The sequence below is a fragment of the Aythya ferina genome (genome assembly GCF_964211825.1).
Source record: "Aythya ferina genome assembly, chromosome: 15".
NCBI classification, from domain to species: Eukaryota; Metazoa; Chordata; class Aves; order Anseriformes; family Anatidae; genus Aythya; species Aythya ferina.
This window is the reverse complement of record NC_140314.1, coordinates 6,074,303-6,096,096: the sequence shown is the minus strand read 5'-3', so window position 1 is coordinate 6,096,096 and position 21,794 is coordinate 6,074,303. Positions and strand designations below refer to the sequence as shown.

The window sequence follows — 21,794 nt, the reverse complement described above, 5'->3', positions numbered from 1 at the left end:
TCAGACAGAGCAGGCAAGAGCCCAGCAAAGCCAGGTTATTTCATTGCCGGTGTCTGGGTGCGGCTCAAGGTGTCCATGGGTGTCCAGCAGCAGTGGCCACATATGTGGCTCTAAGTGACTTTTATATATACATGTATTTTATATATATATATATATATGTACATGTACATAATACACAATTTAGACAGCCTTCTGCGTATGTAATTTATCATTAAATAATTGTCATAGTAATTATAATACCCAGTATATGAGTCAATTTTACACACACATACCCTTACTTATTTGTCACGCACACATGATCTTTCTAGCTCCCTAAAACCACAAACAAACAGCCTGGCCTGGCTTTTCCCTATTACTAACGTGCCTTACTTTTTACGAGAAAAAAAATTATAAATACCGTACTTTTTTGTAAACCATATATACATATACACACACAGAGTGCTATGTATGTGTGTGTACATATGTTTCTATGCATGTGTGTACATACGTTTCTATGCACTATACTTAGTTTCAATTACATAGAACAATGCATGTTTATAACTTTATAAATTTTATATATAATTATAAAACAAACACCCAGGTGCATGCTTTTCATTAAAAATTAATAAATTTAGTTATAAAAAGGCTATAGCACCAGCTATAGATGAACAGGCAATGTATGTATGTACACGTGTGAGATAGATATATATCTATTTGTAAATTAAATTAGATTTCTATAAACATATATTTTAATAGATGCATAAAGCCATGCATGCATATGTTCTTACAAACTATAATATATATACATACACACAAAAAATCTGTTTTGCACACAGCATCCTATAACATGAAATGGGGTTTATATCTGTGTGCCTGGGTAGGCTCAGTAAAATATATTTTCTGTGTGTATGCATACATCAAATAAAAATGTATCATGGCTCACTATACAGTACAGCTCTGTATGCACACGGACGCTGTGTTAGATGTGTGTTATATAACACAGTTATTTCACACATCCGCCCACCCCAGCCCACCCCCTCGGGCAGCCCCAGTGGGCCATGTGGTGCTGTGGGTGCCCAGCGCTCTACCAGCACCTTTCACACCTCGCCTCGTGGTTGGAGGCTCAGGGTTTGGTTTGAAGCCCCCGTCTTACCTCTCCCGCAGAGCCAGCACGACACTGCCACCCATCTGACATCATAATTTATTGGTGCGAATGACATTTAGTACCACAGTTGTCTTACCAGTGACATAACAAACGTACACAGCCCATGAGATGGGTTCGGTTACAAACACCAACGTAAGGAACGCGTCGGACAGATCAGTGTCTCGGTCTGTTACTCAATGGATGCAGAAAAACATTTTTTCAGGTAAAAATTCAGCACGTTGTGTGCAGGTCCCAGCCCAATCGCCACGAACGCGTCGCCCCCCCACCCGCAGCAGTTACAGTGCTCAAAACATTGCTGAAATGTCACTTCAAGCAGCTTTTTTATCTTCAGGAAAAAATTAACCAAAAAAAAATAATTAAGGGATGAATTGGGGGAAAAAAAGTGCAACAACCAGTTTGCAGAAGCACCGTGTCAGCAGCCAGCAGGGCTGAAGGGAGGCGCCTGCACCCAGGCTGGGCACAACCCAGCCTAAAGCTCAACCCCAACCAACCTGGCCCCAAAAAGACAGCGACAGCCCAGCCAGGGGGTGAGAAGCCTCTGTTGGAAACTAGCCCAGAGACAGCATCACCACCACTTAGGAGGTGTGACGCCCACCCACACCTGATTTATTTATAGTTTACCTCTATGGCAGCGGGAGGATCAGTCATCTAGCAACATTTACACGCCATGAGACCACGCAAGCCAAACTTGGGCTCCATTTCCACCCGAGCTGCCCAGGAGGCGCATGCCCAAGGTCCCCGCAGTGCCTCCAGCCCAGACCATGAGCAGGCACGGCCCCCGCTGCCTCCCCGCCGGGGCCTCCGCCCGCACGGGCACTGAGGAAGTGGCCACGGTGACAGCGGTGGTGGCTTCCAGAGGACGGGTGGGCTCAGCTGGGAAGGGCGGTGCTCCCCTGTCCCTTCTGGGGAAGCAGGAGGAGTTTCACCTTGGCACAAACTGGGATGGAAGGGTGGAAGCGGCTGGGGCACTGCATGGTAAGTACTGTCCATGGGGAGGAACACGGGGACAAACTTACTACCAGGAGTTGATTTAAGCTGCTCTGAGCTCTGGCACTTCTTCGTGTTTTAGGGGTCCAGAGGATGTGGGTGAGCAGGACACACGTCGTTGCCTTCTCACATGGTTTGGTCACCTCCAAACTCCCCTGCCAGGCAATGGCTGCAGCTTCCTACATTTAAAGACAATGTTTTCTCTCCTTCATTAGGGTCACGCTTCACATCCCGTTAGGATATCAGCATCTCAGAGACTCACGGTGTCCCCTAGAAAATGGCTGGCTGGGAGCCAGGGCAGCAGGAGGAGCAGGCGGATGCCCCCAGCAGCAGCGGGGCCAAGGCTGACCCAGCCGAAGCCCTCTGGTGAGCCTGGGCCTTGGCTGAGCTCTGCCACCAGAGCAGGTGGCTCGGCCCTGGGGCTGCATCTCCTGCAGAACTGAAGCAGCACTGAGCCACAGGGGAAGAAAAGCAGCTTACCATCAACCCCACCACCCAGCAGCACCTCAGAGAGGGCGTTTGAGTGGGCAGGAGGGATGGAGCACATCCTCTCGTCCCCCAAAACAGTCACCACTTGCCACAGGGAACCATTTTGGGTTTTTGCACTGGCCACGGACCAAATTGTCCAGAAAAAGCCCCGTACCCATGAGATGTGCCACCAAAACTCCTCGTCACCCCATGGTGGGGCACCCCTTCCAGCCAGCACGGTCCTCGAGGCAGGTACCTACTGCAGGAGGCACCCAAATCAGCTGCACGTGGACACGAGGTGCAAGGGGGAGCCATGGAAACAAATTTCAGGTTGGATCAGCATCTGTCACATTTCGCTGCTGCCCTTCTTGGCTTCCAACATGATCAAGTGAATGATGAAGGGAAAGGGAAGTATTATTATTATTATTACTGTTATTATTATTAATAATTATTTTTAACATTTCAAATAAAACCATGTTGTGTTGTAAACAGAAGCTCATTCCTCAGGTCTGACCAGCCAGTCCCATCTAAGGTTTATGCTTGAAATGGGCTTCCACTGAAACAAACAAAAAAACAACAGAGAAAACAAAGTTAAAGCCAGGAGCATCAGGAGCACAACAAGCCCAGCTCTGCGGGCAGACCTCGTGCTGCTGATGCTCTTTGGGTCTGATTATCCTCATAACTGGGTGACCGATTGTGCTTACAGTACTGTGGACATCACCACAGGGTGAGGAGGAGGGAAGCAGCAGGACACCACCCTCCTCCTCCAGAGGTGAGCCTCACAGAGGCTGCTCACACCGCATGCAAGGGAGCAGCCACAGGCATCACATCCCTGACCCTTCTCCATCCATCCCTTCCTCTAACAAGTGAGAAATAAATGGGAGGAGGCTGTTCTCCAGACCTCGTGAGCACACACCTGCGTATTCCTGAGGCAGCATGGGCCTGCTTATAACCTTCTGGAAGGTGGTGATCCACTCCAGCTGGTCGTCCTCTGTCTCACAGGCAAAGAGGAATTTCCTGTCCGGGGTGACGATGGTGATGCCGTGCTGCCAGTGATTTCCCTGCGTGGATGGCGGGAGCCCTTCCAGGACTTTGTAGCTGTTTTCCTTGCTCCCAATGAACACCTCCCCTCTTGCAAAGGCATCCTAGAAGACGGGAGCAGTGAGGCAGGATACAGAAGAGCCATCTCATGGCTTGCTGTGCATGTGGCCAGAAGTGCAAAGTGCAGCAGCCAAGCACCAAAAACACCAGTGGTCCCATGGAGACCCCACCAGCAGCACCCAGGACTCAGGACCTGTCGCCATCAGCCCAACCCCCCCAAGGAATGCATAAACCAGATGCAGAAAAATCTGCACTTGGTGAGGGTTGCTCAAGCATTCTGTTGAGGGTCAGCCTGGGCTTTACTGCAGATGATGCCCTGCAGACAGCCCAGGCTCCTTTGTCTTACCAGAGGATCTTTGAAATACATCAGCCTTCGGTCATCCATGGTGAACCACCGCTTCTTGAATCCTTCTGTTTGCTGGAGAGTCAAGAAGTGCCGGATTACACACCAAAATAAGCAGCACCTTTCTCACTGGGCACCACCCAGGGCTTTGGGGTTGTTTTGGGCAGCTTGGAGGACCCAGGCAGGCCAGGGCAATTTGGGAAAGGCAGTTTCTGGGACCAGCTGCACCCGGTGGGCTTGTAGAAATGGCCAGCAATCAGAGAAATGGGGTCGGCTGGTCTGTGATACTTTTGGATTTTTTAACCTTTGCTTCCAAACCCAAAGCTCAGGGGTGAAATGCTCATTAATGTGATTACAGCGTTACGGCTTCACCTCTCCAGTGAGGGTGACTCTGTTCCACCAGCAGACCTTTCTCCACCCAGTACAGAGAAAGCCTTGGTGTTGGGGGTATTGCAGAAACATTTATACCCTACCTTTGGCCCCGTTTTCTCCATGTATCCTTCTTTCAGGTAGTTTCTAGAAAGCTTTGGCACCAGCTGGAACAACCCAAACAGGAGAGAAAAAAAGAGCGTGGCATCAGCTGGAGGGGGTAGGGGGGAACTGGGCAGCTGTGAGGGTCCCTGGACAGGGGAAAGCCCCAGCTGAGCCCACCCAAGTGCTTTGTCACGATCTCAAGGGCACCCAAACCTTCTCACTGACCACTGGACAAAGCAGTAACTCTATTAAAGCTTCTGAAGAAGGAGATGGGTTTATTTGTTGGGTTTTGTTGGCGATTCTATGCAGATGAGCCAGCCACCTGTACCACAGCAGACCAGTAAGGCTCTCTCCTTTTGGTTTTTATGATTTTCCCTGTAGAACTTTTTGTCTGAAAATGGTCCGAAGCCCCTTACACCAAAATAATGGTAATTGCACAGCACACACTGAAGGATGGAGCACTACTCCCAAGCTTTCCTCTTTTTTAACAAGATGATAAAAATGAGTAGGAAAAAAAAAACATGCAGGAAAACTCACATCAGCGTCACTGGCTCCAGGGAACGCCACTTGTAAGTAATGAAAACGTGCTGCCCGGATGGCATTGAACCAATCCACAATTTCCTAATAACAAGAAAGAAAAAGAACAGCGAGTCATAGTCTGCACATAACAAAATGATGTGATCCTGCTGCATTTCAGCTCTCCCAGCACTTTGTCCCAAGTGACAAGAGTGCAGTTTAGTGGCAGCCCTCAAAAAAAAAAAAAAAACAAAAAAAAAACCCTCTGCCCCACGGAGAGCACGGTGAGGTGCCCAGGTTGTACAGAGGATGAGGATTACGAGCCATCACCTCTGAACAAACAAACTCCAACAATGGGTATGACCCTTCACGTGCCATAGCCACTGCCCAAGCATCATTTTTCTGTAAACGATGCTTGCAGGGCTCAGAAAACTGGTAGCACTTATCCCAGCTCCCCGTCTGCTTAAGTAGCGCTTGTGGGAGGGGGAAGGTCAGCAGAGGAAAACCCAGCTGGTGGCTTGAAATGATATTTCAGGTGACTCAGGAGCCATCGCTTAGGATTAGTGGAGCCCAAAGCAGCGGGGAGCTCCAGGACGAGGAGCAGCAGGACATGCAGGGGGTGCTCTATGGCCCCAACCCCTCCTCCTGGTGCACAAAGAGTTGGTGAAGCCCACCACGGATATGCTGAGCCCAGCAGCAAGCCTGATCCTGGGAACGTGTTTGTTTTTTTTTTTTTTTTTTTTTTTTTTACCCCCATTGCACCCCTTTTGCTTGCAGGTCCAAAGCCAGCCTGACACCACCACAGCCTGTTCCCCATCACCAGTCCCATCCTTCTGAATGAGGAGCGTGTGAGGAAACTTTCAATGCCTGAATCCTCCCCAGATTCGGAGGCCATAGCAATATAGTTCTGTATTTTGCTAAAAGAGTCACCAAATATCTCTATCCTTGTACTGCAGACCACCAGCCATATCCTTGAGTCCTCTGTGGAAAAGCACAATGATGCTGAAGTCTCAGCCCGATTCCCAGATGCTGTGGCACTTCTTCCTTTCCAGGGAAAAAACCTCCTTCCATTCATTTCCCCTCCAAAATAGCTGTGGTTATGCAGGAGATGGATGCATGGGTTGTTATTAACACGTGTGAAGTGTTCTGTGAGCCAGATGTGATCCTAAGATAACCGACCTTCCAGGTGAGGTTGCTGTAGTGTAGGAAATACCGTAACCAAGTAGAAGTCTGCCTTCAGTAAGATTTAAATTTTTACATACTTAAAAATGATCGAGGGAAAAAAAAAAGGCCCTTCTTTGTAATTTTGGAGATCTCAGTTTTAGGGAACTTGAGGTATCTTAAAAATGATCTAATGTAGCAAATAGACATCCTCTAAAAGTTCTGATGTTCTGCTTTGGCTTGTTATCTATTTCAAGTTGAAAGGGGAAAAAACATAACAGGACATAAGCAAACAACGTTTTGGAAAACTTTGACCTGCTTGTCTGAGGTTCCACTTACTTATCACTTGCTTTTCTACCTTAAGCAGCTAAGCAGAACCCAGATAGCAGCACAAAGAGGATCAGCAGGAGGAACTGGCTCCTCAAGCTAATGATGACCATAACAGGTTAGAGGTAACGAAAAATAAGCTGTAACGTTAACATGGTGATATTTCATACAGTCACCAGCTGGAAGGTTACTGGATGTCCTGCCTGAGGGTCACCTCCTTGACTGGGATGTGAGGCAGGGCTTCTCCCTGCAGAAAAGCAGAGGACGAAACTCTCATGGACAGCAGACAATCGATTGTTTCTTAGAGAATGAATCACCCATCGCCTCAGCACCTTTCTTTACACAGAACTGTACCTGTCTGCAAAGCCAGGAGGCTCCCTTGCTAAAGGTTTTATGCATTTATAATCATGAACACCACCACAGATTTGGTGAGGATATATCTGATCTGCAAGAACAACTTTAAACTGCTTGGTGGTTTTGGACAGGAAAGTGTTGTCTCATGAGCTCATTAGCAGAGATTCCTTTAACTGATTTATGTCTCCGAGCAAGCAGAGAAAACGAACTCCTGGCAGTACCTTTGCAGATGGCTCTTGCAGGCTCTCAGCTTCTTCCTGATTTGCTGGCAGTGCCACTGGAGACCCAACTTCACATGCCTGATAGTGCCTCTAGCCTCTGTCCTGAACCTGAGCTACCTGCACTGGCAATGCGATCTCAGACTGGATAAAAATACAAATTCTTCTCATCATTCCTCCTGCTCATCAATCCCTGGAGCTCAAGCAACAAACTCCTGCTGTTGCTGAGTGATCCCCCATGCCACCTCTGCCCGTCCTGAAGGCTCCTCGTGCGGCTCTTTGGCATTGGGGAAGAGCACTCAGCTAATTTGTCCAGAAAAGATTCAAAGATAATGGTTTTTACCCTGAAGGGTGGCCTTTCCTGGAGATCCAGCCCACATCTAAGGATGCTAAGGATGACGATAACGTCAGGGATGGCAGCAGCACACGGCAGCTTTGAACTGCACCTGTGTTGGCTTCCAGAAGTCCTGCAGAGGGAGCTTCAGCCCCAGCCAGGAGCTCAGTGCGGTGGGAAATCAGCTTCTGCAGCTTTTCTACGAGCCACGGCGCGCCTGGAGCCCTGCCAGCCTGCCTGCCTTCAACCATCAGAGCAGGTCCTGATGGTACGGCGTATGAGACCTGTAATGCAAACCCCACTGCTCTCCTCTCCTGCACCTCCCTGCCTCCAGCTCAGGCCATCAAAAGGCCTAGCGGCCTTTAACAAACTAACCCTTCTCCTGGCAAAACAGGCAGAGCTCTGCTAAGGCCTTGTTTGCACTGGAAAATGGTGCCAGTTAGAACCCCTGGACCATTTTTAGTTTAACAGACATGGGGTGTGATGCACACAGCCTTCAGCTGTGCTGCTCTGGCCTAAAGCTTCAGCTGTTGTTGTGGCCTAAAGTGAAAAAGCGAGCTCCTCTGCTCCTCCCGCTCACACACAGGGTGTGCTGCTCTTCATTTCATTTCCAGCAGAGCCGCTGTCCATCCCTAGCAGGTGCCTCAGGCTCACCTCAGCTGGCTTGGTCCATGTGGTGGTGGGTAGGTGCTAAGGAAGCCCCCGGCTGCATGGAGCTGCCCCAGCCCCCGGAGCTTTGGGGCAGCAGCAGGGTGACACAGGCTGGCCCTCCGGCCTTGATCCTCTTGGATGCCTCACTCCAGTGAGTTTTTGAGGTTACTACCACAGGGTGCTTGACCTTCTTGCACTCCTCAACCAGCCAAAAGTGCAAAGAAATTTCAAGGAAGTCGAGAGAAATTCAGCTTAGGCGTTATCAGATGGCACCAGTGAGCTTCCTGCCCACACACCCCAACGGAGGCAGGAGCAACCGCGTTCAACCCGTGGGAGCAGAAATTCAGACCAGGCAGTCCTGGCTCCAGCAGTGGCCTCAACGTCACAAAACACTCCTTCGAAGAGGGGCCTCGGCTGAAAAATCGTCTTTTTCAATCCAAGATAATTAACAGCAAAATCCCAGCCCTACTGAGCAGACTGCCAGCACCACAGACAGGGGCACAATGGTGGGATTCAGCTTTCACAGAAAAGAGCTCCTTCCTTTCCTTTTATTTCTTGTGCTCGTTCTCAATCAAGAGCACCTTGGTTTTTGGTGGCACAGCTGGACTGTGGTCTGGAGACAAGTGGCTCTGCTGTGAGCACAGACTGCTTATTGCTAGCAAAGCCAGCTGGCTCCCCCCACCTGGGTGAACAGAGAACGGGCTGTGCATCCAGACAATTCCACGAATCCTGGGGGACCTGCCGTGCTGGTCCACATGGGATTGCCACCAGAACAGGGTTGTAAACGCCGCATGAACATGATAGCTTTAGGTTTGGGTTTATTGGCCACTCCAGGGCTGCTATTTTTTGGGGAACCCCAAATATTTGGTGGAGGAAAGAGATGAAGATATGCCTGCCAGATGGCATCACGGCAAACTCACCTGGTTCTGCTCTCGGAATGCACACCAGTGCGTGGAGACAAAACCCCAGCCTGCACTGCTGAGTCCAATGGGGCAGTGTGGTGACTCTCAGGTTCTTCTTGGTTGCCCCATGGACAGGTCCCCTCCAACACTCTCCAGGAGGGCTGTGATCCTCCTCTCACTGCCCTGACCTCTGTGTCCCACTGTCCTCCTTGTGCAAAGAAATGCCCCAGGCCCCTGAGCCCTCTTCTCCACAGATTTCTATTTTAGAAAGCCCCAAATGCCTCCCACATCCCCCAGCAACTCCCAGCTGGGTTAGAGGCAGGTGTGACCCAGGCTGGCTCTGCACAGCACCAATCCCTCAGGACCTCGAACAAGCCCCCGTTACCTCCATGCTCTCACCTTGCCATCTTCGTGATAAACAAAGATGTTCCTTGTGCTATTGTCCTTCAAGTAAGTGATCTGCAGTCCGTGTGGGTTCCCGATTTTTGCAGGCTGGAAAGTTGCATTTAAATGTTCAATCTTCATAATTGCTTTGGGTTCTTTTGCCTGAAAAACACAGCTGAGTGAGCAAACACCTGAAAATTGGCTTTCAAACCAGAAAGCAGTTCACTGTGTCAGAAACAAACTCCTGATTGAGGCCATTAGCTACAACACAACGCCCAGCACACAAAACTGCCTGGCGATAATACATCTGAGGCTTTGCTCAGGCAGCGACGAGTGCTTTCTGCCAGCATGGGAAAATGCTCTGCTGTTCTGTGAAATTCCTTAAAGTTCAAGGGGAGAAAGATTTCAGCCCAGAAGCAAAATACACAGGTCAGGTCTCAAGATAGGATGTTGTGCTATGAAAGACAAGCAACTTCATGCCTCTTCTCCCTGCTTCTAATTCCATTGTCTCCTGACTCATAGATTTCCTCCAGCCTCTTTACATGATGATAAATGACCAGCATTTACACCTGGATGAGCACTATTAAAGAAGAAAGAAAACCACTCAGCCAGACAAAAAAAAAAAAAAAAAAAAAAAAAAAAAAGCACAGACTGCTAACTACCAGGCCAGAATGCTTTCTGCATCTCAAGCACCCCCAGCCAGTTCATCCTTGCCCAAGAGGGACGGAGGATTATCCCCTTACAAACATCAGACCTGACTGCCAGGGTCACCATGCTCACATCCTCACTGGTCCCATCCTTCCACATGAGCCACTGGCTTCTGACTCTGCTCCTCCATTTGACCTCTAAACTGGGTATTTTCTTTCCAGAGGATCAAATGTGTATTTCACAACCACCTCTGGGATGGATTAGCCCAGCAATGACTCTGCATCAGGCCCTTCACAAGCACCAACCCCATCCTCACCCTCTGTGGCAGGTCACCTGTATTCTGTAGCAGTGTCTTCTTACAAACCAGCGCTAGAAGTGTACCACCCTTTTAGAACTAAATGAATACAATAAAGAAATGAAACATTCTGAGAAATAAATATTATGCTCTTTGTAACACCAGCTTTAGGCCGTGCTAAGTCTCTTGAGTTACAGCTGCAATTAGCTAAAGGAGAAACCCCCCAGAGCCAATTCCCACTCCATGGGATGTGACGCAACCCATGCATGAAGACGTGAGTGTCTCCAGACGGCAGCACTGGGACACACGGATGAGAGAGGCTCCATCTCCCTGGAAGCTAGATGGCACTTGGCCAAGCTGGTATCGCTTTATTCTGCTGCAATGGGGACAAAACCAGAAGGATTTTTCAGAAGGAGATGAACAGCTTTGTGGGTGGTGACTAATTTCAACCCAATGCTCCCACTGCCTGAAGCATCACGGTGTGACAGGACTTGAAACCTCAAGAAGCTGAAGAAAACTCCTTGGTGGCATTTTGCTGCTCATTTCTGCACCCCAGGACAAGGATGGGGGCAGAGAGAGGTGGCTGACACAGCCTGGGACACAGCCAGGGGACAGAAGGCCACGCAGTGGAGCAATGGTCCCCCCTCCAGTGCCACAGGGAAGTCCCTGCATGGGAGGAGATGCCAGCACTGCTTCGGGAACTTGAGGACTTGCCGTGGAAGCCAACCTGCTGTGGGTGACCACAGGAGGGAAATCCCAGCAGAGAGGATGCGCCGAGGCAGTGCCGTTCCCACCATGGCTATATGGTCACCAGTGAATTGAAAAAAAAGCCTTAAGCCACCATAGCAGTTAATAGCAACTGAATCGGGGCCGGATTTGGGACTTTCACTTCTCCCTCACTTATGACTGGCCGTCTCCTGTCAGGATGCATAATTGCACCACCCCACGCAAAGCTGAAAAAGAAGACAGCGCTATCTAAGCTGGCCCCTGGGCATGGAGAAGCATGGCTGGATGGTCCCCCCCTCTGCACGAATGGCCAACAATGTCCCCATCACAACGCAGCACTTGCACCAGATATTTTTAGAGGCTTGCTGATGGCTCTGGATGGCTGTTGGTGTTTTACTGGAGCTTGATGCACGGCTGTGATGGAAGCATTACCCTCTCTGAAGGTGATCAAGACACATTGAAGGTTTCAGGGGAGACTAAGAGATCAGAGGAAAACACCTCAGCTCCCTCCATTATGTGGTACAGAGTAGTAGAGTGCCTGTCCATTCATCACCCATCCAATTTTCATGGTAATAGCTCTGTATCTCACTTACAATAAATGAAATCTGCTCTGGGGGAAAAGACAAATGCTTCTACCGCTTGACACTGCAAGAGAAAAACCCGAGGACTTTCCCTCAGGATTGCTTGCCATGTCACTTAAAGGAGGTTTCAGACCCCAGTGACCCCTGTCAGGTGGCGTTACCTTTGCCACTAGCTAGCCACAGATAGGAAATCCATCTCAGCTGGATCATACACAGCCAGAGCTGAGAAAAACTCCTTCATTAGTGGTTTAAGGAAAATCTTACACACTTTAAAACACAGCAGGAGGATGTAAAATGGTCAGTTAGGGTGTCTCACCGTGACTGTGGTGGTGGACCAAGAGCATACCCTACAATGAGGCTGGCAAGCTGGTGCCCTTGTCCTGTGCTGATCGGTGACCAACAACGCTATGAAAACTCTGTAACCCTATAAATTAAACAGTGGCCTGGAAATTATTTGTTCACAGATGCTCTTACTGTTGTGCTCCCCCATCAACAAAGAGCAGCCCCAGAAACTCACGTCATTTTTGTTGAAGTACTTCAGTGCACCTTCCCTCTCCGATAACACAAATTTTCGGCTTAGGAATTGCCCGTTGTCACGTCCTCTCTTCCACAGAAATCCTTCTCGGTACCCTGCAGCAGAAAGCAATTGCTGAGAACCAGGAATAAAACATATTGCTGAAAAAAGAGATAGGATAAAGAATAGGAGAAGAACTTTGACATCAAAACCAAGTAGATCAAATGTGTGGCTGGATCACACAAGACAGAAGAAACTGGTTTTTCATTCGGATTTGCCTTTCTCACTCTGATGCTCTTTCCCAACCTCCCATACTTCAGAGATCCCCATGCTCTGATACAGCGACGTGCCAGGTAAAGGGGGATTTGCACTGTGCATCACACGCTGCGGTATGGGCAAAGACTTGAGCCCTTGTTCCCAAGGGACAACCCCGCCACAGCTCCTGGTACCTCCTCTCCCAGCTTATGGAAATAGCACTTCTGGAGCAAGAGGAAGGCAGGCAAGACAGGGCCTCCTGCACTGATAAAAAAAAAAAAAAAAAAAAAACAGGAACCCCCAAGAACTGTCCAATAAAAGCTTTATGATATAAATTTAAGATATAATTATTTAAAAGTCCCACTGAAAAAAGTGTTCCCCTTTCTCTTAATTTCAATTCTTTCAGATTTCCAGTTTTGGCTCTCAGAAGGTAGGATTTTAAAGTTAAAAACTGCACATTTTATAACAACTTGTAACTATTTTTTGTTTTAGTATGTGGAAGTGGCTATGGAATCATTAAGCAGCCTGTCCTTCATCTGAGTGCTATGAATGGTGGTGTAGAGAAAATCCTTATTCAACCTGCTTTTCAGACAGTTGTTCATGTCACCCAGTGTCATGTAGGATTTATTTAACACACAGATGAAAAGATGCACAAAAACCACTCAGCCGACTCCTCAACACTCGCTCTACAGGTACAAATGATACAAAATGGTTCCATGCCATAAGAAACCTAGAGAAAAAAAAAGTCCACACACACACAAGTACATTTAACAATCAGAAATGACAGAAAGAAAAGAGTAACACAGACAAGGGCTAAAGATGCTAACTGAAGAGAAATTGCCCATCTAGCTAAACGTGCCTTTGCTGCTAAGTCAAGATACCAGTTTATTCTGTCTGGACTGATGAAACCCCAAGCCAAATACTTTTTCCAGCTCCTCAGAGAGACCTCTGCTGACTGCGAGGCAAAGCTGTCAACATCTGGTGTAAATAAGTGCAATGGCAAAGGCCGTGCTGTCGGTAATGCTGAATGCTAACTACAGTGTCATAAATCCGAGCTCACATCAGCTGCTGGCGTGCAGGACTGCAAGTGGGCTGATAACGTGCTGCAGATGTAAGGGGTGGAAATACTTACAGCTGTCTGCGGCCTCTCCTTTGTTTCTGTATTTTATTCGGGTCATGTGTTGCAGCAGGGCTTTCTTTTAAAACGTGATGTCACGCTGCTGCCCTCCCATCCCTCCAGCCCTGAGCCCTCCCGTCCCTCCAGCCCAGGACAAATGCTCCGCATGGACACAGCACCGAGACCCACTCGCAGCAGCACACGTACACCAGCCCGGGAACCAAAGCACCGACACCAGAGACATCAGGAGAATTACAGGGGCAAAGCTCTTACTGTGCTCCAGCCGTCTGTCCTTCAGGCTTGGGGTGCATCCTCCCCAAAGGCTGGCGGATTCAGTCTAACAATTCGATCCCATCCCAACTCCAGCTGGGACTTTTCTACCAAAAAGCCATGCCCAATCCCTCGGAGGGCACTCGCAGTGTTAGAAAGAAGCACCCACTGACAGCTAAGACCCAATGTCTAAGCAAGGGGAAGCCGGCCAAGAAAGCCACCAGAAGAGCCCAGGGCAGCAACATCCACGCGAGGCACAGGCTGAGCTGCTCTCATCACTGCTGCAGCACAAATTAATTCCCAGCTTTGCAGGGAAGGCCACTACCTGCCAGGGTTGTATCAGCAAAACCGTTACGTGCCCGATAGCACCTGAACGAGACAGAGTTGGACAGGGATCCCAGCCCTCACAACGCGGGGCTGACAGGAGACAGACAGGCAGCAGGTTCTGCCTGGCTGATAAGTCGTAAAAACGTGAGATTTGCTTCACACGAGGCAGAGATGCTGCCGGGGCTCTGACGGCAGGCAGCTGCCCTCTGGAACGGCAAGTGGCTAAGTGGTGGGGATGGTTTCAGAGCCTCGCTGACACGGGGGAAACACCGCCAGCTCATCGGGGGCTGGAGAGCTGGGTCTGGAGGAAAGGAACCTGGTGTCAAAGAAGAGAGAGAGAAGATGGCACATGGAAGATGGTGACAAATGCAAAATACAAGGTGATGCAGGAGGAAACATAATCTTGTAGTTCAGAAACACCCACCTGGGTTTGCCCAGCTCAGCAGAGCGCGCTGGGCATGGAGCTCAGCCCTCAGCAGCACAACCTCGGAGCAGCTCCACACGTTTTGGCTGCAGGTTGCATTCCCTCACTGCTCTGGAGTATTTTGTTACAAACATCCGAATGGCACAGGGTGGAAGGGTGCTGCAGGCATTCCCTGTTAAACTTGCTCTCCTCCACAATTATTTTATTTTTTTGTGTGTAATTTCTCTTAACACTTCAGGAACAGGGAATAAAAACTCTCCGCATTTCCCCAAAGAGGATCTCAAATTCAAATAACTGGAAATTTGTAAAGCCCACACAACACTTGCCCCAGCACACAGGCATCCTAACAGTTTTATACAAAGAGGTGGAAGCGCACAGAGGTTTGGTGAGCTGCCCAGGACAATACTGTGAGCCAGTGCCAAGGCCAGGCTGGAAGCCTAGGTTTTCATGCCCTCATGTGTATGGACATTTTCATCATTTTGATTTCCCTTTTTCCAGCCCTTTGTGGCAAAACACAGTTATCTGAATTCCACTCCAAGGGAGAAAAAAATAAATAAATTAAAAAAATAACAATAATCAAACAAAAAACCCCAACATAATAGCAAATGCAATCCCTTTCCATAGTTCATATGCCAGCTCTTTCCAGAACCATTGCCTCTGCAAAAGAGCTCCTGGCTGCTCTGACAAAGCCAGCTGCTAATTTTGCTGTACTTTGGCACAGATTTTCTTAAATCCTTTGCTTGCTTCTTTTCTTTCTTTCCTCCTCCAGGGCTGTGTCCTCGGGAGCTGTTCCTCTGCTCTGTCCAAACGTGCTGCCTGCACCCCTGTCAGCGCTGATTAAATGCAAAACACAAGGAACTGGACGTGAACTGAACATGAACTCATCCAGCTTCCCCGGGCAAACAGTATGTCAGCAAGACGTGTCCTCAGCAGCCCGATCTAAAAGATTGCAAAAACAGCTGGAGAAAGAACTGCAGGAGGCTGGAGAGGGGAGCAGATCTCAGAGCTGAGGTACCAGAGTCCCTCCTCGCCTCCACACTACCTTACCAACAGCTTCCAGAGTAAAGGTACCTGGTCACATTCAGACCTTCGTGAAGGTTGTTCTGCTTGTTCTGAAGCAAAACAACCCCCAGCCCTGCCACACTTGCCAATTCCTAGCACTAGGGCACATTTGTATCCTCTCCCAAAGGACGTGGCCGCCTGTCGACGCCGCGCTTGATCACCAGCACCCAGCCGTGGCTGCAGAAAGAACTACCTGATGGAGACCTGCTGGCCAGCACCCTTTAGAAATAACACTCTCTCACTTCAACCACCTGCCAAAACGAAAAACCAAACTGTCAGCTCTGCCACAAAACGGGGACACTTGTAAAAAAGCCGCCAAACGGTTGTGACAAAGTTGGCCAACAAACAGCACGCACATTACCTGAAATGGCACGGCCCTTGGGGTGCTCCAGCCCAACCCAGCTTTCTCACCATCCAAGGGGCTACAGAGGAAGCATGGGAGAGGATTTGCTCTCAAGACAGTCTAACACAGATACCATCTTTCCATCTGACTTCCTCCAGCAATTTGTCCAAGTTCCCTATTTTTAAGAAGAGGGATATTGCTACTTCCCCAGCTCAGAGCGCCGTTATGGTGTGTGCTTATTGATGGGGCTTTTGGCATGTCTGAGCATGCGGATTATAGGAAGTACCCAAAATGACTCTTTCAGTTTCAGCCTTTGTTCTCAGAAAACAAAGAAATTCATCCCAAGAGAAGGACAATCACATGCACTGCATTGGGAAAAAAAAAAAAAAAGAAAAAAACACCAGGCATGGATTTTGCTTTCCCTCATCCTATGTAAAACACGATAAACTTGTACTTGAACCACATCTGCTCTTCAGTTTCTTTGGTGCTCTACTTTGCAATTTCAGCTGGGAACGGAACTTTTTGTTTCCAGGACATTTCTAGGTCAGTGGTAAAACCAGAAACATGCTTCTATATCCAAACCAAGCACAGTGATAAAGCCGATACTGTGCCCAAGAACAAGTGCATTACTGTGTTGTTTTTTTTTCCTGGTCTCACTGCAAGACAAAGCATGGAAGGCTGAAAAAAAGGAAAAAATTTACTTGTGTGCGTAATCCAAGAACAATTGCATTTTCCTAGAGATTGGGCAGGGCCCCTCCACCTACTGAAGTCGGTTTTCTTTTCTCTAGGCAGCCAGACAAGGTGTTCTGACCCCAATTCAGAGCTTTGCAGATGAAGAGGAAGATATAAACACAACTACATCACTTTGCTGCTAAAATTACCAGGGACATATCACCGCTTCTGTATGTCAGAAGCTGAGTAGCCTGCTACACTCCCGCTGTAAGATGTTAATTAAACCAGAATGGTGGATGGGTACTCACTGGAGATGATGTGCCTGCTTTTTCTGCGAGGTTAAGGAATTGCATAATTACTTGGAGCAGCTGAGTGGAGAATCCCTACCATCCTTTACCACCACTGACACTGATGTCACAGCCTCCTTTTAGCACGAAGAGTCTGAAGGATATTTCCTCAAAAATAAACCACAATCAGAGAGCTGGATTTAGAAGGTGGCGTATCCTAAGGTTTCCCAAGGGACTGGACTTCAAATAGTGTTGCAAAAAGAACTGCACACCTCCTCTTTGGCTGCATCAGTGTAAATCGTCTGATTTGATTGCTGTAAGTTGTAATATTTCTTTGTTGTGGTTCATTGACTTCAATGTGAATTTTTTAAGCATTCCAATAAAAATTATTTTTAAAAAAGCCAAATTTTCTTGTGGAGTGAAAACACTGCTCTTTGTTTGGAGACAAATTTGTCCTCCCCACACAGAAAGCGTCCCCTCTAAGCGTTGACAAGGGCAGTCAGCCAACTGAGAGCTTGCAGCCAAGGCTTCGACTGCTCCTCTGGTCCACCGCACGGCACCAGCAGCTTTTTTTCCCTGTCTGCAGCTGTGCTGAGTAGCTTATAACTTCCCTGAAAATAATTCTGCAGTCATCTCCAGATAAATACACTTCCTGCTGGTTACATGTTCAGCAGTGCAGACAGAGGTGTACTGGAGCTATCGGCATCCACACGTGCAGGAGGCAGACGGGGCCCCGGAGGCTGGGGGATGCAGTGGGATCCTCTCCTTTCCCCCAGGCACTGCTGGCATGGGCCATGTGCGGAGCCACCAGGAGCTGTTCCCGTTCAGGCACAGTTCAGTGCTTTGGAAATGAGAGGCTCAGCAAGGAGTGGGTATGTGTTGAGTGGTCCTGCAGACCAAATAGTTTCCTTGCCCCTGGAAGGGCACCTGGGAGGTAAGCTCTAGGTGCACCTCGTGTGGGGATGGGTGTCTGGAGCATCTTGTGTCATACCGAGTGGGATTTCGTGGTGCTGGCTGTGATCTCCTTCATCCCACCATCAAGACAACATCTCCTCAACCCACCCCCAGGACAACACACCTTTACCACGCCACGCTCAGACAAGCAAATGAGCCCAGGATCTACCATCCACAACGCCAGCCATTTTCTCATGCACACGCATTTTAGAGGGGAGAATTTCCCAGCTCTTAATCAATCAGGCCTCTCCTAATGAACACTTAGCATGCAAATTACCTTTCCTAAAGGCCATTTTGCAGAGAAAGGTTTCTTGTTGCCATCCAGTCTGCCTCTGCTGCCTTCCAGGAGCTCATAAAACAATTATTGTCCTGCTGCATTGTAGCGCCTCAGCTATGGATGCAAGCAGCTGATTAGATCGATTGCTTCCACAATACCCAATTAACCCACTCACTCTGCAAATGATTGACTTAATCAAAGGCAATTAGTACTTGAATGGCTGCATCACACACAAAGCTAGGATTCAGTAGATGATTGAGAAAGTGCTACAGACATCTCCTTGGCCTTCTAGGGGAAAACATCGTTATTAATGTTCAACTCTGCTCTAGAAGCACCCGAAACCTTAGGTTGGTGGTTCTAGGTGGCACAAAAACCCACAAGGAGCAGGAACACATGTATTTCCCTTTACTGATAAGGGAAACAATGCCACATGCTACTCCTGAGGAGAACTTGACAAATGTCTATGTTCCCCTTTTCCCCCTCTTCTTGTTCATGCCAGACTAAGAGCACCAACCAGCTGAAGAGACCTCAGTGACCACCGGTCTTGAACTGGGGACTTCTGTCCCTGACAGCTTTACACAGATTTGATCCACAAATGCCTGACGCACAAGGTTGCCTCCTGTTACCATTTCTCCCAGCAAAGTCAAAAGAGTTTTACAAAACCCTCTTCGATGTTGAGATCTTGCAGGGCGTCTTCTCCCATGATGTAAAAAAGCCACCCAGAGAAACTGGATTTGGAGGCAGTGACTGCTTTCCCTCCAGCCAAGTCACCCAAAACCGGCATAGCTAACCCACTCCCCCCAAAACAAAGGATAGAGACCAGTTTAGATCATGCCTCCAAGAAGTTTGAGGTTGAAGCCAACAAACTGTAGAGATCACTGCACAAAGAAATCATCATCTTGCTTCATCGTGAGCAACAAAGCCTTTGAAATGGAAAAAGTTGCTTGTTCAGCTACCCATCTGCTGGAGATCAGCACGTGAAATGGAGCCAAACACATTGCCCCTATGGAAACAACATGGGGCTGGGCTTAACAGAGCATCGAGGTCTTGACCATGATGGAAAGAAGATGAGGTCTGTCCCCGTGCATGGGCACATGGTATTTAAATGCCAGGTCAGTCCCTGGGTTTCCAGTCCCTTTTAATGTCACCCTGAGTACACTTACACTGCTGGCTCACAGCTGAAAATCCAAATTGCTTCTAAGCAAAGCCCCAGTAATAAAGCTGAAATCCATTAAGCTTGTGATGTTTGGCACCATTTAGAAACGATTAAAATTGTTCATGACACCACTAAGCCCAGCACCCAGAGAACGCTCTTGTTGATTCCGATGTCTCCCAGTGTAATCCAGACACCTTTCTTTCACTGGGCTGTCAGATAAAAGGAACCATAGTAAGAGATCAGGTATCTAATCCAGCTTCCTAAACTGTTTCTAACTGGCTTCTTTAATCACATATTATCATGCCCCACAGAGTAGCTCTCAGGTGACAAAGACATTAATACAGACATTAATACTCCCAGAAGGTATCTCGGATGGGATCTTATTGCCCCTTGTGCTGGCTGAATGCAGCAGAACCAAGGCATGGGAGGTGCCTCCACGGAGCCATCCATGGGATGAAAGGTGGGGACACAAGGCAGCAGGATGTGGCAATCTCTGGGTGAGTACAAGGTAAGGTGGTGCAAAGGACATTCACCAGAGAAAAACTTCAATTTTTAATAGATTCATTCCTGGAAAAGCTGATCTCCCAGAGAGCACTCACCTCCCCTGAAAAAGCTATGCAAGCATGAATATCAGGAGAATATATTGAAACACAACATTCCCAAGTCTTTACCTGACCATTATAGGCATATCAGATTTGGTGTGCTCTGTAGAAAACACAGCCCCCTTTTTATCAGTTTATCTTATAATTGGCCATCGATACAGTACTACTTCCATGGTAACTTAATTACTGAGCAAGTGTTTACATATTGAAGATAAGGCAATAGTTAGCTGCTGCAGCGCAATTAGATTGTATCTGCTGGGAGAGGTTAAAACCCTCTTCTACAGAAAACATCTTTACTGGAAGTCTTGTGCTTGTGTTACTGAGAATTGAATGTGGAATCTAATTTTACTTGGAAATCAAATGCTTCCTCCTTGAGTGGCATCCCTGCACGGCCACCAGGGAGCTGCTGGCTGCTTGGAGAAAAATTCCAGTTACAGGTAAATAACCTTCAGGTTTTGATCTTGTGAATCCGGTCTTTCATTATAAAAAGGCAGATGAAAGCTGAGAGGTTCGCAATGCGATGTTCATCCCCCTTACCAGCACCGAATCCATCTGGGGTCTGACCTAGCTGGGAAGCTGGGAGAGAAGACATCTAAGGACAGGCACGCAGCACTGAGTCACAGCAGTATCTCTACAGCAGCAGCATTACCCTGCTGAAACCACTCCCAAAACAGAGACTGGGGTGAGACACAGACCCCCCAAAAGTCCTCTCAGAAGCCATTGTGCAGCTACATGCACAAAAGCTGCCCAGGAAGATGCACTGGTGAGAAGGAAAGGGGCACAGGGATTGCCCACCACCACCCTGCAGAAGGCTTTGTATGAAATTTTAAATGCTTGAAGCCCCAAAGAGCCGGCAGCACAGATGGATCCTCACCCTGCTCTTAAAGGATAAACCCTGTGCTCAAGGTTTGTGCTTGGCAGAGCTCCATGCAAGTCTCCCACGTGCTCCCCCTCGCCACTCTCACCCAGCACGGCCATCAGCAGAGGCTTCGTGATGAAGACACGTGGCCAAAATAGTGAGTAGTATGCAGCAGGCTCTCTCCCTGCAAAGGGGTGAGACCCTAAAAAAAAAAAAGGCTTGAGGATGAGGAGCCTTTCCACCCTCAGCATGCACCCCAGATGGGCTATGCCAAGCCACGTGCTGCTGAGGGTTTGGCTCGAACTGACTGCAGAGCTCTGGGAAACACCTGAAGGGCTGCATTTCACGCGGGCATTGTGCAGAGCCTCAAACCACAGCTACGGGAGCAGGCCAAAATATCCTCCCAGCCCCGAACAGTTTTAGATGGACTGTCTGACACCCCTAACAGTAAATAAAATCTCAGCCTGGGCAGCTGCTCCCATAGATCAATCCATGCGAGGATTAAATGAACTTAACCATCGACCAGAGCCTGAGTGAAGTCAGCAGAGAAGTTCACCACTGACTTCAAATGGGTTTAGGACCCTCTCTCCAGGGCGTCCCGGAATAAAGTATTCCCCCCACGTAGGCAGCGCTGCTGCACGATCGTAAATCAGGGAAATCCATCCCCGCACGCACACCACATTCCTCTTTGTTTGCTTTGAAGAGAAATCCAAATGGCTCTGAGCACATCTGCTGCGGTGCTAACGGCTCCTGATCATCTATTATTGAGGGTTCGACACATTTACAGGCGAAGCTATTGCTTTATGTGGGGAATGGAGAATTTTTTCATTTAGGACTCATTCCTCTCCCAGCTGCCAGTTTTACAGCTGTCCCAGAAATCGGCTCCTTTGGATGCTCCTGGAGCTGTGGGATGGAGGGAGGTGCACTCAGCGGTGCAGCCACAGCCTCCCAGTTGCACGAGGATATTTGCACACGTTTGGATGTTTGCTTTTCTAAACCTATCACCCCCCGTCCCTGGAGCAGGACGATCCCACTTTGTGAACTTCTGTAATTATATAAAC

General features: G+C 48.4%; 1 protein-coding gene across 2 annotated transcripts in view; it reads right to left on the bottom strand.

Moving 5' to 3' along the window:
- Positions 1-1,168: 1,168 nt before the first annotated feature.
- The window catches only part of ADAP1 (ArfGAP with dual PH domains 1), a 57,013-nt gene continuing 36,387 nt past the window's right edge, over positions 1,169-21,794 (bottom strand). For both annotated transcript variants that reach the window (XM_084536479.1, XM_084536480.1), the window contains exons 5-11: positions 12,132-12,244; positions 9,380-9,526; positions 5,055-5,138; positions 4,517-4,579; positions 4,047-4,118; positions 3,516-3,744; positions 1,169-3,155 (exon numbers count right to left, since the gene is read on the bottom strand). In XM_084536479.1, the coding sequence (XP_084392605.1) occupies positions 3,127-3,155; positions 3,516-3,744; positions 4,047-4,118; positions 4,517-4,579; positions 5,055-5,138; positions 9,380-9,526; positions 12,132-12,244 (737 nt within the window). In that variant the 3' untranslated portion in view covers positions 1,169-3,126. The remainder of the gene's footprint in view (positions 3,156-3,515; positions 3,745-4,046; positions 4,119-4,516; positions 4,580-5,054; positions 5,139-9,379; positions 9,527-12,131; positions 12,245-21,794) is intronic.